This window comes from Nannobrachium achirus, assembly GCF_963921795.1.
Source record: "Nannobrachium achirus genome assembly, chromosome: 7".
Classification (NCBI taxonomy): Eukaryota; Metazoa; Chordata; class Actinopteri; order Myctophiformes; family Myctophidae; genus Nannobrachium; species Nannobrachium achirus.
Genome location: NC_137816.1, coordinates 15639253 through 15656103, shown reverse-complemented (window position 1 = coordinate 15656103; position 16851 = coordinate 15639253). Strand labels below are relative to the sequence as shown.

The 16851-nt window shown below is 42.2% G+C and overlaps 1 protein-coding gene across 1 annotated transcript in view; it reads left to right on the top strand.

The window, feature by feature from the left end:
• Positions 1-13777, top strand: part of kiaa1549lb (KIAA1549-like b) — a gene marked incomplete at both ends in the record, with an annotated part of 73572 nt that extends 59795 nt beyond the window's left edge. Inside the window, 5 exons of the mRNA XM_080730072.1 lie at positions 3798-4172; positions 5084-5181; positions 10597-10733; positions 12261-12415; positions 13505-13777. Coding sequence (XP_080586198.1) covers positions 3798-4172; positions 5084-5181; positions 10597-10733; positions 12261-12415; positions 13505-13777 — 1038 coding nt within the window. The remainder of the gene's footprint in view (positions 1-3797; positions 4173-5083; positions 5182-10596; positions 10734-12260; positions 12416-13504) is intronic.
• Between the last annotated feature and the right edge of the window lie 3074 nt (positions 13778-16851).

Below are 16851 nucleotides of genomic sequence, written 5' to 3'. Positions count from 1 at the left end.
CTAAAAGGATAACTGATCAGTTCACTCAATAGTGAATGCCCTTCGTTGACCTCGACAGGCTGCTATTGGGGTGCAGATTTGTCTGTTTCATCATCACTGACATATAGATTTCGAGTCTAGCATAGCAGACTGAGGAGAAGTGGTTCATTCATTATTTATTAAGATTCATACGGTATTTGAAATATATAATGCATTTCAAGAAATCTGCTTTCCCTACTCTTCTCTCCTTCGACTCCTCTGGGACAATGCTGTTGCTGTGGGCACAACAAATGCAGTCAGAATATTAATGAGGGGCTTCTTATACACTTTAACCCAATGTACTTGGTTGACCGTGGTCCCACAGGGATCTGTACTTGATAGCTTTGTTTTTTTCATCTGCACCAAATCTCTTTGCGTTGCGAGCATGTATATCTGCTCTGAATGGCCTATTTTTGCCGAATGCTCACCTTTTATAACATGTCCAGAATAGGGGCACAAGGGTTCATGTGGTTAAAATAATCAGGTGATCCATTTATTAACCAGTAAGACTCCCTAATCGGGAGATAAGCAACCATCACGTCACATACACAAACTTGAGAAGGCAATCGTAGTAGCCAATCAGGAGGGAATATGGGAAATGGGACAGATCCATGTTGATGACATGACTTTAGATATACTGTGTACCGCTTTATGTGATTTTAGGCCATAATCTGTAGGAGCAGTGTTCAAAAAATTGTTTTGCAAAAATCTGCCTGATGGTGGCGTAACCATGTATCTTTCCAGGGATGTCTGTATGTATGTCTCTCCTACACATATCTTAAGAACCATTCATCTGATCAACTTCACACTGTGGGTGTATTGCTGAGGACCCAAGAAAGTGCAGTGTTGAGTTGGAAGTTTGACAGATATTCACCAGAACCGTCCCACTTCAAACCAGCACACATTCCAAATGTCAGCCATGACTGCACTATTTTCTAATTCATTTTGAATCTACCTTCATTAGTTCATCTCATAAGACGATACATTTTTGATAATGTTACTAAGGCCATACAACCGTTGCTAAAATAGCCTCTGCTAAAGCTGTTCAGATCACCTCAACTCTATTGATTACATTGGGAATACTGTTAGCTGTTGTAGGCCATACCACATCACTGTGTATCCACATCTCTACCTGTCCGTGTTGCAGGGGGGACTGATTTATGAGGTGCACTGTGCGTTGGTCTCCTGCGACTACCCTCTATTCGCACAGGAAGTAGGGCAGCCTCAGCTCCTATTCATTTATCACAGAGTAAAAGGGTGGGGTGAATGGAGGTATGGGGCCTAGTATTGTAACGGAAAGTAGAGGATGAAACCAATTGAGTGAGATCAGGGAAAATAATAGAACATCAATTAATATATAGGGTGTAGCAAGAGGAGGAGAAGCTGTTAAATTGATAAGCAGAGCAAGAAGAGAATATTATAGAAATAGTTGCACATTGCAAATTGCTACACTGCTTAATTGCTTGTTAATTTGTATGAATCTGAGAGGGTGGGTGGAGAGATGGAATGCAGATGAAACAAAACTAGCTGACTGTACTTCCCCTCTGCTACTGATTCTACTGGTACCCTGTGGAAACACCAATCAGCCAGTTGACATCTTATAGCACCACACTGTGGCACTGAACAAGACCTTCCTGCTCGGTCAGCACCTTGTCAACAATCCTGTTGTCAGGACGAGTCAGTGACTTACTGACTCATTATCAAACTTAGATTTCTTAGGCCTCAGCAACTGCAACCTGTGATGGATTTGTGGCATCCCACCAAGTCATCAAGGGCTTTTATCCAAAGCACTTCACAATGCGTGTCTGTTACATTCACCCATTCACATACATTATACACACATTCACTCACAGCGACGGTGGAGGCAACCATGCAAGGCTCCAACCGGTGCCTTGCTCAAGGACACTTAGGCCATGGCTACACGGAGCTGGATATTTCTGAAGCTAGACATTTTTTTTTTGCTGTTGGGGCTTGCAGCCACATGAAGCTGGATATTTCGGCCGCGAAGCTGGATATTTTTTAAACCGGATAAATAAGTGGAGAGATTGACAAATATCCGATTCACTGGATCCGTGTAGACAGGGAACCCGGATATCTCTGAAGACTTTACTGTGTGTGTGCTTGTTAGACCTAGATATCTTTGTCGTGTGGACCTAGATATTTTTCTATGTGGATATCTGAAAAACCGGGATATATGAAAAATCCAGCTCTGTGTAGCCATGGCCTTAGACACAAAGCGAGGATCAGCCAGGGAGAGAACCTTGTGGCTCCCATTTGGCCATTCTATCTCCTGAGCCATCGCCCAGTTTGCCAGGTGAACCTCGCTCTCAATTAATACTTTTGAACACACCAGAGTTCCATATCATTAATTTAACTCTTCCTTGGGTCCCCAACAATACACAACAAAGTGTGACTTCGACTGGATGAATGGCTCTTGAGAGAATGTGGAGGAGAGTATAGAAGATGAATGGTTTAGGACCACTTGATTATTTTACGATGCCCCTCATTAATATTCTGATTGCATTTGTTGTGCACACAGCAACAGCATTGTCCCTGAGGAATCAAGAGGATAGTAGGAATAGCTGCATTCTTAGAATGCATTATATATCAAATACCATAATATGAATCTTAAGAATAAATTATGAATGAACCACTTCTCTTCTGTCTGCTCTACTAGAAGGAGTCGCTAGTGCAGCGACAAAGATATCACCCTGCCTCCCCTGCTGACTTCCCACTGGCGAATGTGAACAATTGTGTTCGCCAGAGGAATCAAACCCCAGTTTCCACAGTGGGGGGCAGGTACTTCAGCCCTGCACCTCCCGGGCCAAGTTATAATCCAGTTTTTATCTAAATAATCGATTAAATTAAACTACGGGTAATAGTAGTGAGCTGCACTGTTCTTCTTTTTTTTTCTTTGCATTTTAAGGGAGATCATCAAAATTACATTCTCCACCAATTTTATAACATTCACATCTTTTAAAACATGCATTTGATCTCACCCCAAAGTTGGCTTTTGCCTGTCAAATTCCCCCCTGCTGCCACAGCTTAGTTTGTAACTTAGTGAATCCAAAAAGCTTCAGCTTATTCTTATGAATTCCTCCTTTTCCAAAGTGAGAGCTCAATGTCTGCTTGAATCCTACATTTACAGTATATTTAACATTTAACTGCCTGGCTGTTTATACAGGCAGCACCAGTGCACCACTCTCTTTCAACCTTCCAACCTTCTTGGTGTGATCGCTAGGGCAGTAGATGCGGCTGCCTTTATTTCAGCATAACTTAACACAGTGGGAGAAAGCTGACAACAATAGGAAATGGTCTAATGCTTTACTCCAACAAACAAGCATTTGACCTGAGCCTACAAGGACTATATAACATGTATATTTTGGTGGTACAGTACAGTATGTGTAAAATATAATGTCTGGTGGGAGAGAGTTATTTTGAAACATGGTGGTGTTTTCCAAACAGATGCGTACACATGAGAGCCTATTAATTATCCAGGATAAGGGTATATAATCCACATATCCTGGTTTCTCCTGTAGACATCTAGCTGTATTATCTTGATCTCCTTTTCCAGTTTTTTTTTCTTCTCTTTGTTTCCTAGTTTTTCCTAGCTTATGCTCTCTTTCTTTCGTGTTTGTTCCTATTTGTGTGTGCGTGTGCGTGTGTGTGCGTGTGTGTGTGTGTGTGTGTGTGTGTGTGTGTGCGCGTGTGCGCGTGCGTGCGTGCGTGCGTGCGTGCGTGCGTGCGTGCGTGCGCCGCGCTTGTCTGTGCCTGTGTAGACGGAACCTGAGCTGATTGAGGAGACGAACGTGGACCGACTAATGGGGCCACGGGGATACATGTACGGCCGGGGGGTAAAAGGCCATTCGGAGACGTCCACTCTGAGCTCCCAGCCCTCCATTGACGAGGTACGGCAGCAGATGCACCTGCTCCTGGAGGAAGCCTTCAGTCTGGCTTCGGGGGGCCACTCCACGTCTGGCCGACACCCTCACCACAACCCCCACCACGGCCACTACAGCCCCGGCCCGCCGCCGCTGCCCTACACGGACGCGGTGACCAGCGCCCCGGGCACCATGAACCGTGGCAGCCGCTTGGGCTTGCAGTGGGTGCCCTCCTACGGAGCAGACATGTACCAGTACAGCCTGCCCAAGCCAGTAAGTGGATTCATTGTTGTTTGTAGGGGCTGTCACAATTATTACATAATTGTCTAATCATGATTATTTGACATAATCGTGATTATTTTTCATAATCGTCATAATCGTTTCCATGTCAAAAATAGTGGAAATAGCAGATCTACAAGCTTGTAGATCGTCTATTTCCACTATCAATGTTCTTTTTTAAGTATAAAGTTGTCAAATATGTCAGTAATTTCTTTGTATATTTAGCTTATGTGTCATATATGCCATGTGTAACTTCAAAGCCCAAAAGCCAAACAGAAATGTAATTGTCAACGACAAAAACACAATTAAATCGTTAATCGCAATTATTTGAGAGAAAATTAATCGTCATGTAAAATGTCATAATCGTGACAGCCCTAGTTGTTTGACTCGCATAACAGCAGTGGTGTAAAGTAATTAAGTACATTTACTTAAGAACTGTACTCAAGTTCAATTTGGAGGTATTTGTACTTTACTATTTCCAATTTCCAATACTTTGACTTCTACTCCAATACATCTCGGATCCAAATATTGGTACTTTTACTCCGCTACACTTATTTGAGAACTTTAGTTACTGGTTACTTTCTATATTGATTATTATTACAAAACTCACTTCAACCCTACTGTATATACATTTAGGCCATTTGAAAATAGCCGATCTACAATTGTGAGCTTGTGGATCTGCTATTTTCAAAAGATTTGTATACATTTGAAAACTCAAAATGGGACATTCTGCATAATGAGTACCTCTACTTTAGATACTTTAAGTACATTTTGATATGTATTGATATTTTTACTTCAGTAAAAAATGTGAGTAGGTCTATCTTTTTCCACCTCTGCTTGCACAACAGTTTGTGCGAGAGTAGCCTGTAACGTTTAACGGTGTCCTTACTTACTTCCTGTTGGAGGCCTTTCGCTTCACCCAGCTCCCTGACATGGCCATGGGCTCTCCTCCACCACCTCTACCACCGCGCACCGGACCCCCTCCAGGAACCTCCTTAAGACGGTATGGTGCAACCACACACTGAAACACAGGTCCACACACGCACGCACGCACACACACACACACGCTAGGGCATTCACCAAATATTCGAATATTCGAAAATTCGAATATCAAAGTCACTATTCGACGTTGTTCACTGAAGTCCAATATTCCCTTATTTTAATTTTTTTATTGTTTTCTCTTTAAAAAATATATAGTTTATAAAGCTTGGCTAGATAGGAAGTCATAAGAATGAGTTGTCAATGCCCCTGGTGGATGAATTTGTTAAAGCTCTATACCAGGGGTTCTCAAACCTTTTTAGGCTGTTACCCAGGGGGCAAACCAGCCTTTTTTTAGGAAACCTGCATTTGCCCTGACATACAAAGTTGTCCACCAGAAATATTATCTATGACCCAGTAGGATCACAACCTATATGGACAACCCGGTCAATTTGTACAACAAAGTCCAATATGGCCGCCGCAATATTAGCCCCTATTAGTTTTAATGGGGGGTGAATAGGGCAAAATTTTAAACTGAGGGATATTTCCACGAAACTTCACAGGTTGATCAATGGTATACATATGAACATTTTTTGTATTGCAAGTTTCCATTAAATCCAATATGGCCGCCACAATATGGCCGCCATAATGTAAGGACCCAGAAAATAGGTTTTGCCTCTAACTTCTGAACCAGATGAGCTAGAAACGCAAACTTGGTGTCTATTTCATGGTGTCTGACCATGGGAGACTCAATGGAATAGCTAATTCTATTATTGGGTGTGTCTGGACCTTTATTGTGCATATTTGCAAGATGGTGGACTCCCAAAATAGAGCTTTAACATAATTTCTACCATGATTGTTGACTGCTTTTGCAAATACAAGCAATATGAATCCATTTGCTAAGATGTATGGCACAGAAGGGACTTATACCTGTATTATTCTTGAGTTTGCATGTTGTCAAAATGTCTGTAAACGAGATATTATATTTCCTGTCCGATTCTACTGTATGTAGTTGTAGCAATGACTTCAGATAAAATCAGAGACCAAAACAATGTATCTTAGAAATTATTTTTTAATAAAAAAAAAAAAAAAAAAAAAGACAGAGATTATCTCAATGAAATGAATGCAACTGCCTTTTTGGGTCTTTCACACATAGACATGCACATGCTTTCCAACAACTTCAGCTTCAGGGAAATTAGAATGAACACATGATTAAAACAGGCTGCATTAAAATGCAAATAATTGCTAGTCACAATCACTGTCATGTGTACCTATCCTGCTGCATCTTGTCTCCAGTCCTTGGCAACGACACCCCAAGTAGCATGCAATTCCCTTCTTCGCACATGAACAGTTTTTCTGGCAGCCTTTGATACAGCTACATGATATTGCCTTGTCCATTGATATAGGCCAGGCTGGCTCTGTAGATGGACAGGGGACTTCCTTCCCATCACTGAGAGACCATCCATATTCAGTGAAGCAAGGGATATCTGGCTTCGCGATGTGTGCAGTTTTATCTATTATGGCTGCTAGAGCAGCTCTTTTCAGGTGCAGGCCAAAGGCATTTTCTGTAGGTGGCAGCAGCTTCAATAGGGTTTATATAGGGCTTGTACACTCTCAGCTTTGCCAGTTCAAAGTCCTCAGAATGGTCAGCTTTTGATGCATATACAGCTATTGTGAGGTCTCTAGCCTGATTCTTGACATCCTCTGAGAGGGAATAAGAGGAATTTTCACCAAACTCCTGAAGTGCAGGGAGATCTAGACCCTTGCTGGTCTTGAACCATGCCTTCTTTCCAGTGAAAAAGGGATAGCTGGTGGTATCTCTGCCACTCAGGCTGTGAATAAAGGGCAGGGCACGGCACTGTGCGAGTCCAAGGGCTGAGACCATGTGATGGATAGGAAGATATGCATCCTGCTCTGTTGTCACCCACAGCTCTGGAAGGTCTAGGAGGTGGGTGGCAGCATGATATAGGCACATGATGATGATGTCTGTGTCATTAGCATGGATGACAACTCTGTCAACTTTGTGAGCCTGGACACTGTAGATGGTGTGTAGAATTACCCTTGTGTCGGCCTCCTGTTGTGTTGACTCTAGTGCAGGGACATCAACAACACACCCCTTCTTGATCACCACACTCCTTGTCTCTTCTTTAAATCCTCCACTCAGGTAAAGATGGGTTGTACCAAGAGCAGACGTAAGTGTCTCATTTTGACACCATTCTTCACAGAGGAATCTTAGAAGGTTTGCTTTGTTTGCTATCCCTTTTTCACTGGAAAGAAGGCATGGTTCAAGACCAGCATGGGTCTAGATCTCCCTGCACTTCAGGAGTTTGGTGAAAATTCCTCTTATTCCCTCTCAGAGGATGTCAAGAATCAGGCTAGAGACCTCACAATAGCTGTATATGCATCAAAAGCTGACCATTCTGAGGACTTTGACCTGGCAAAGCTGAGAGTGTACAAGTTCCTAAATAACCGATCAACCCTGTTGAAGCTGCTGCCACCTACAGAAAATGCCTTTGGCCTGCACCTGAAAAGAGCTGCTCTAGCAGCCATAATAGATAAAACTGCACACATCGCGAAGCCAGATATCCCTTGCTTCACTGAATATGGATGGTCTCTCAGTGATGGGAAGGCAGTCCCCTGTCCATCAACAGAGCCAGACTGGCCTATATCAATGGACAAGGCAATATCATGTAGCTGTATCTAAGGCTGCCAGAAAAACTGTTCATGTGCGAAGAAGGGAATTGCATGCTACTTGGGGTGTTGTTGCCAAGGACTGGAGACAAGATGCAGCAGGATAGGTACACATGACAGTGATAGTGACTAGCAATTATTTGCATTTTAATGCAGCCTGTTTTAATCATGTGTTCATTCTAATTTCCCTGAAGCTGAAGTTGTTGGAAAGCATGTGCATGTCTATGTGTGAAAGACCCAAAAAGGCAGTTGCATTCATTTCATTGAGATAATCTCTCTCTTTTTTTCTTTTTTTTTTTAAATTAAAAAATAATTTCTAAGATACATTGTTTTGGCAAGTCATTGCTACAACTACATACAGTAGAATCGGACAGGAAATATAATATCTCGTTTACAGCCATTTTGACAACATGCAAACTCAAGAATAATACAGGTATAAGTCCCTTCTGTGCCATAAATCTTAGCAAATGGATTCATATTGCTTGTATTTGCAAAAGCAGTCAACAATCATGGTAGAAATTATGTTAAAGCTCTATTTTGGGAGTCCACCATCTTGCAAATATGCACAATAAAGGTCCAGACACACCCAATAATAGAATTAGCTATTCCATTGAGTCTCCCATGGTCAGACACCATGAAATAGACACCAAGTTTGCGTTTCTAGCTCATCTGGTTCAGAAGTTAGAGGCAAAACCTATTTTCTGGGTCCTTACATTATGGCGGCCATATTGTGGCGGCCATATTGGATTTCATGGAAACTTGCAATACAAAAAATGTTCATATGTATACCATTGATCAACCTGTGAAGTTTCGTGGAAATATCCCTCAGTTTAAAATTTTGCCCTATTCACCCCCCATTAAAACTAATAGGGGCTAATATTGCGGCGGCCATATTGGACTTTGTTGTACAAATTGACCGGGTTGTCCATATAAGTTGTGATCCTACTGGGTCATAGATAATATTTCTGGTGGACAACTTTGTATGTCGGGGCAAATGCAGCACACCTTCCTTTGCCCCCTGGGTATGTGACCCCCAAAATAAACATATTAGAACTATTTGACCCCCACCCTGCCAATCACTTGGAATTGTAGGTATTACATTTAATGTGACTCGGTTCCACAGATAAATATTGTGAAAATAGCCGATCTACATGCTCACAACGCCTCGCGTTGCGAGGCGTTGTGAGCATGTAGATCGGCTATTTTCACAATGTTCGCCTCTTGCTTACTTAATATTTGACAGTTTGGCCAGTCCTGTCGAATATTCGACTATTCGAATACTTTGAGGTGGAATAATTTGAATACTAAAAATCACTATTCGTGAATGCCCTAACACACGCACACGCACGCACACTAGGGATGGGCAGTATAATCGATATGGCAATATATTAAGATATTTTATTTCCCAATACTGTATTGATACTTCAGGCTGTAGTATCGCAAAACTTCTGTTCCCGTGCATTGAAACCAATGGTAGAAGTCCAGTCCTGACACTCCGCTGCTGTTCAATAAATGAAAATGGAACGTTTTAATGAAATCAAAATGGTTTTGACTCAATTTGTCCATTGTTATCAATATAATGTGATGTACATGCATATTATTAGACTATCCAGGTGGTAAAAGGCAAGTTGGATTTTTAGCTCTACAAAAAATGAATTCTGTTGAATATCGCAATATATCGCAATATGTATCGCATCGCAATATATCGTGATACAATTGTATCGTGACCCAAGTATCATGATATGTATCATGTCGTGAGGTTCTTGCCAATATCCATTCCCTAACGCACACGCACACGCAGACGCACAAACACGCATGCACGCACGCACGCACGCACGCACGCACGCATGCACACACACACACACACACACACATACACACACACACACACACACACACACACACACACAGCACTGTAGCAGCTTACCATCAGCATTTTTTCATAAGTTCACACATACAAATTCACATTAAGGGAGCAGATATTCACTACATCATGTGCTGTGGCAAGGATGATTTTAGATGTATAAATTTGAATATAGAACTTGTGCATTGGTAAATGCCAAGAATATCAATAAGGTGCAGGCTCTCCTCCAGGTGGAGCGCTTCCCCCCTCTAGTGGCACAGACAAAGCATTGCATTGGGCCAATAGGTTCATGTAAGTCAGGGGTAGGCAACCTTAGGCACGGGTGCCAACATTGGCACAGGGGAGGGTGATCACCGGCACACTGGCAGAAGTGTGAGAGAGAGGATTTTTATTTTAAAAACAGATCTTTTTTTTTTTAAACGTGGTCAATTAAAGGAAGTTAGCTAATTTATAGTAAATTACATTGTGCAGAAATGTGCACAAAAGTGTACATTCATTAAAACTCTGAACTCTGACTCTCGGAGTTGGGGAGATAGGTAGATTATTGCTCTGAGTCTAATGATCATTATAACAATGTCCTGCCAGTCAAAATGTCAAAAATAGTTGTCATTTTTATTTTTTAATGTGGTCAATTAAATGAAGTTAGCTAATTGATATCAAATTTCATCTTGCACACAATTCTACATTCATTAAAACTCTGAACTCAGACTGGGGAGGGAGTCGGGGAGGTGGATTATTGCCAATTAAAATATGTAAAAATATTTGTCATTAAAATGTATGTTGACACGGCACACTGACACTCTAGAAAATAAAAACATGGCACTTCATTTCAAAAAGGTTGCTGACCCCTGATGTAAGTGCATCTCAAATCTCTTTCCATCTCAGCTCATCGTCTGACTTGGGGCCCAAGGGCAGGAGCGCTGAGACATCTGTCACGGACTTGCAGTCTCAACACGACGGCAACCCATATGCAGCACCGCTTCCCTCTATCACTGCAGAGCAGCCCGTGTCCAACTACTCAGGTGGGGCATGCGTGTGTGTGCAGCATGCTGCGTAACGTCACTGTCGGGCAGAAAAGAACATTTCCAAGTTTCAAATTTGTATGTTTTTTTTGTAAAGTAAGCACTGCTTCAGCATACAAGACTGTCGCACAAAGCTAGAGAAAATAGCACACCTACAGATCTATAGATTGTCTATTTTAATTCGTCTTCAAAATAACAAAAAGAGAAGTTTTGGACATACAAGGTTTCATCAACGATAAGCCATAACATGTACTCAGAATGTATACCCTGACATTCACGATTGAGCAGGTTCTCTGTCCTGTGGCATTGCAAGGGGGGGAAAAGTGGGACTAAGTTACTAGGGCCCAAGGTGGAGGGGGCTTAATTATTTTATACTTTAGCTATTGAAAAATAGCAGATATACAAGCTCAAGGCGTGGCACTGAGTGCCGCGCTGCGAGCTTGTAGATCTGCTATTTTTGAAAAGTTGTGAAAATGTGTGCAAATCTTTGAATATATGTATTTTCACTTTTGCTGCCTCTTACTTTGAAGGGATGAATTTTCCTTGCTGCCGCGCCGCTTCCTCCATAGGCCTGTGCTCTTATTTTGAAAGGCCGGGCGGGAGATTTTTTTCACTTTACTTTTTTTCAACTTTGACCCCATCTAGTCACAGGACAGTGTGTTGACATGAAAGTGTCATGGCGGCCACCACACGATTGGAGATTTAGCTCGAAACATGCCAGCCTTGGTAGTAATGAAGTCTCTTTGGGGCGCGTGGTCAAGGCGCGTACCATATACTAGGCTATGATGCCTGCTGGTGTCGCTGGTTCGATTCCCGATCCGGACGACCTTTGCCCATCTCTCTCCCCATTTCCTGTCAGTCTACTGTCCTATCGAATAAAGGCATAAAAAGCCCCAAAACAAATCTTAAAAAAAAAAAAAAATTAAGTCTCTTTATTGCAAGATCAATGGATTTCTATGGAGGAGCTTCACTTTGCATGCACGCCCAACGTCCGTTGTAAACAAATCGCGGACAATACCGATGCAATGGACAGCCCAGACGTACAGTAAGTCATAACAGTTTTACTGTATTTACAGTAAGTGTGACGAGCTTCCCCGTCAACGGCACTATGTCGTTAACCCTTTCATTAACGAGCTGACATGTCAACGGCAGCATAAGTGTTAAGCGAACATTTGTAACTCAAATTTTGCTCCTGGGGGGGTCCCTGGAACTAAATCTTTTTAGATCGGGGTCCGTGGCCAAATACGTATTATTCTGGGGGTCCTTTACATGAAAAGGTTTGAGCACCACTGACATAGAAACATAGGATTTTCAAAAAACCTTAGAGGGATTTGAAATATTCAAAGACTTGCACACGTTTTCACAATTTAAAAAAAATAGCAGATCTACAAGCTCGCAGCACTGTGAGCTTGTATATCTGCTATTTTTCAATAGCTAAAGCACAAAACGTGAGTGAATCCTTGTACCCAGGGCCCAGAATTTGGTGCGACAACACCCCTGTCTCTGTCCACCTCTTCTCCCTCACAGGAAACCCAATAACAGCCGTGTACGCCATCCCAGCAGCCACCAGGCCTGGATACAACGAATACTTTGTCTCCACGCCGCCCACCTCCTACCGCAGCCCCTCCTGGATGTCCTATCCTCCGGAACCCGAGGATGTGACGCCACAGTGGGCAGACTCTGTAAGAGACCCCTGGGCCCTGGCATGCCTGACCCACACCCAAGACCCAAGAAATGCCCAATGCTACTCCAGAGGCTAGATGGGGGATTTGTCATAAAACCACAACGAAGAGTTAGCGTAGTCTCATGTATAAGTTATGGACAGTTAACTACAGTATGATACAGTAGCGTGGTTAAGGACATATTCTCATTATATGAAAATTAAACCTCATTATTAGTAGTAAAGCAACTTTTTGCCGTTGTCATTGTGGTAGAGATATAATCGAGAGAAGAAATGCTTTGTGCTCATATCTTCCCTGGAGCAGGATTGGGTGTTTATTATACCCTTTTTCACACTCTCTCTTTTTCATGAAAGCAAGATGGGTTCCATTCTTTCTGTGTGATCTGTTCTTCTAACCTGTGTGATCCTCCCCGTACTCCCTGTCCCAACCCCGACTCTCTACCTGGCCTGCATTGGACTCTCCTTGTCTGTATGGAATGTTCTCTTTATCCCTGTCTGTCTGCCTGTTCCAACCAGATGCCTTCACGCAGTGTCTTTTTGCAGAACCAGTGTCATTTAGAAACCATTTGCTGAAGTGAATTTATGGCTGGCGTTGAGTGGACACAGCAAAATACCGGGGTAGTTGAGCACATTTCCTAAATGAACAACTATTTTTCCTTTCATGTATTTATCAGATACTGTAGATTTCTTTTACGTGGTGTAAATCTTAGAGCTCTTGTTTTATCTCCATATTCAAATGTAGTCCATTATTGGAGTTCAAACGCTATGTTTGAATGATAAAAAAAAAAAAGAAAAAAAAAAAAAAAACATTTTCAAAAATCATAGGTTCTCACATTCATTACTTTCCCCGTTATTTTGGTTCCTTTGTAGTGATTTCATTTGATTCATTTTAAGTATGCTCGATATGGTTTCCCTTATCACCCATTTAATTGTTTAACGCTGGTGTAAGAGAGACAATGTTCACTCTAAAACAAAAAATAATAATAATCAAAAAAACTAAAAAAGAAAAAAATCTTACTTGATCTAATTCACAGCCAGCGTATTTGGCAGTGTTTCCTTGATACACCACCTACTGTACCTTGTTTTTCAGGTGCCTCTGCCAGGGTATGTGGAGGCTTTCCCCCATCCTCGCTACCCTCAGGGTAGCTCGCCCAGGCTACCGCTGCAGTACAACCTGCCCCCCGAGCCCCTCCCCGCACCCCCCACCGCCACAACGTCCCAGCAAAACCTGCCCCAAGCTGGGAAGGACATGGTCAGCGTGCCCCTCAGCAGCCTCTCCACCTCCGCTCTGGTCCAGGCCATTCGCCAAGAGGTGGCCAAGCTGGCAAAGAAGCAGAATGATATGTTTGAGTTCCAGGTGTGATTCTGCCCCCTAGTGTCCAAGGGGGTGGTTTGTCATTTGCTGCACTCTTCATCAGGAGGCACACAAGGCTGGAACTACATCAGACAAACTGCTTTTTGAGGTTTGTACTAAGACTGATTGATCTTCTTAACCCACAGATCTTTTTTCTCTCCTTCTCACACATCGTCAGGTGTGTTTTAACTCACAATTTAACGGTAATGACCACCAGTGAGGGTTTTCAACAAAATCTACCGACAATGATGTCTCAAGTAAATATATGATGCATAATATTTCAATAAGACTCTCAATGGGAAATGTTGTCATGGAAAAAATGTATTTCATTTTTGTATCTGTACAAAATGAGGAAGGAATGAAAGAAGGAATGAAAGAAGCACTGTTCTGTTTGTAATGAGAGGACCAAAAAATATTCAGAACAGAAGGTTAAGCATAGAACACAATGTATATATAAGCATGTACATATAAGGACATCATGTATCTTAGGTCTTCTCTAGGCCTTATGATTTACAACACAAAGGGCAACACTAGTATTGGTTCACTGAGCCTTTAGGTATCAGACTGCCAAAGTCAATTATCAAAGTTCAATCATTATCGATCTAGTGTAAGAAAGATTTTCATAGCTCTTAATTTTCAGAACTTTTAACCGTAATGTTAGTTCCTGCCCAGTAGCAGACAGAAAAGAAATTGCATCTGCATTTTTACATAAACCCAACACGGTATGGAATGACTGGTGAAAATATGACACTATATTATTGATTCTATATTTGTAAAGAAAGCAAATTCCTTTTAATTAAAGCATTTATCCTAGCATAATTTGCATTGGTTGGTATGTGCCCCAAAAATGTGAACTGAATTGATACAAAATATTGACATTGTTTGCACACCAATAATCGATTATTGTATTATTATTGTTTACTCTAATAGCAAACCTAAACCTGTCCTAGGTATACAAAAATGCTTTTAATTTTCACAAATAACTATAATTAGAAATTGCTCATGCTTTTCTTTATTTTTTTCTTATTTTTTTACACTTTGGTGCTTTTATAGCTACAGAACCATTTTCAGGTATCATAAATCCAAGAGAAAATAATTTTGCTAATTATCGTTGCAGATAGAGGAACGTATCAGAGTCGCAAATGTACTGTGAGCCCTGTGATTTGAAGATGCACACACACAACCTTAAAGCCTTTGCCACAAAGTTACTGTCTTTGCAGACGGCAGTGCCAGCAGTTACTTTGAGAGTTAGACTCAGACACTGTTCTCTCTGTGGGTCATTTATTTAAAGGGTATGTAAGGATAAGCTATCTTAAAATACACATACCAGATCTGGTATAGATCATGGTGTCATAGTTAAGATGGTATGGAGGGCACGGTGGCGCAGTCGGTAGTGCTGTCGCCTCACAGATCCTGGGTTCGATTCCCACCGGGGGCGCTGGGGGCGTGTTCTCTCCTCCGCGTCATCAGTGCATGTTCTCCCCGTGTCCCCTAGGGCAGGTACCCTCACAAAAAACATGCAGTAATCCTGGTCTCTATACTGCCTCCCCCTGGCCAGCCGGGGCGCCTGATGGAGGAGGGGAAAGGAACTGGTTGGAATAACGTGTTCCTTCCACGCGCTATGTCCAACTGGGGAAACTCCCCTCTGTCAGGTGAAAAGAAGCGACTTGGACTCCTCGTGTATAGAATGAAGCATAGGTCAGTCTAGCTCTGGTCCATAGCGTTAGTGGAGTTCTCCCTAACGCTATGTTCCTCTTCCTCCGTATTCCTTGGCAAAACCGGAAAACCCTGCCGTCTGGTCCGAAAATAACAAAAACTGTTTCGCCCCTCACCAAACCAAAGGTATCATTGGACAGTTGAAAGCTTACTCTACTTAGTGGACGCGGGCTGAGCCCCCCACCACACGATTAAAATACATTTCTAGGACAAAATGAAAAATATTCTACCGGATGGAGACTCCATTTCTTCTCGTTTTTCACTATTTGTCGTCGCCATCAAGGTGCCAACTCACTACTGCCGCGCAGGTCAGAGGACCGAATTACACAGAGCATTAGTCTCGCTGGGTGTTATTCAACTCTGTGACGTTGGAAGCGCTGTTTCGTAAAAACGAGGAAGAGCGTCTCCATCCGGTGGAATATTTTTCATTTTGCCCTAGAAATGTATTTTAATCGTGTGGTGGGGGGCTCAGACCTCGTCCACTAAGTAGAGTAAGCTTTCAACTGTCCACTGATACCTTTGGTTTGATGAGGGGCGAAACAGTTTTTGTTATTTTTGGACCAGACGGCGGGGTTTTCCGGTTTTGCCAAGGAATACGGAGGAAGAGGAACATAGCGTTAGGGAGAACTCCACTAACGCTATGGACCAGAGCTAAGGTCAGTCCATTGTTGGCAGAGGGTGTGTAGCGCCCAGGATTACATTAGATAATTGACACCGGGTGAAAAATGGGTTACAAAATTAGCAGGGGGGGGGGGGGGGCGAAAAAGATGATGTGGTTGCGTGACCTGACCAGTGATCATCTATTGACATTCCTGTTCTAAGAAGCTGTATGTGTACAGAGCTCTTTGTTAAGAAGCTGTATGTGTACAGAGCTCTTTGTTAAGAAGCTGTATGTGTACAGAGCTCTTTGTTAAGAACAAGAAGCTGTATGTGTACAGAGCTCTTTGTTAAGAACAACTGTGAATGTCAACTTGAGGGTTTTAGCTCCTATTGATTGTACTGTGTTTTCTCCCCCTAGAACTATTTGAAAAGCACTTTATTCTCTGACCATTTTTCATTGTGTCAATGTTGTTTATTAACGTCATCCCACGTGTTGTGCAGAGCCCAAGCATTGCATTTTCTCATACTGCAATGCTCTTATTACAGATATTTCATGCCACCAAGCCTAAAGAAAATGCTTCTATACAATTACACCACAAACTAATATTCATTTTTCAGTGTGGCAGGGAAAACAGTCATTAGGTTGCAGAACTTGCAGTCCCTCAACTCACAGTGTTTCTAGCTCTGAAGTAACAAATGTGACTGAAAATATCTGTACAGTAGGGGGCACTGCAATATTACTGCACAAAGAACACTAGGTTGCCAAC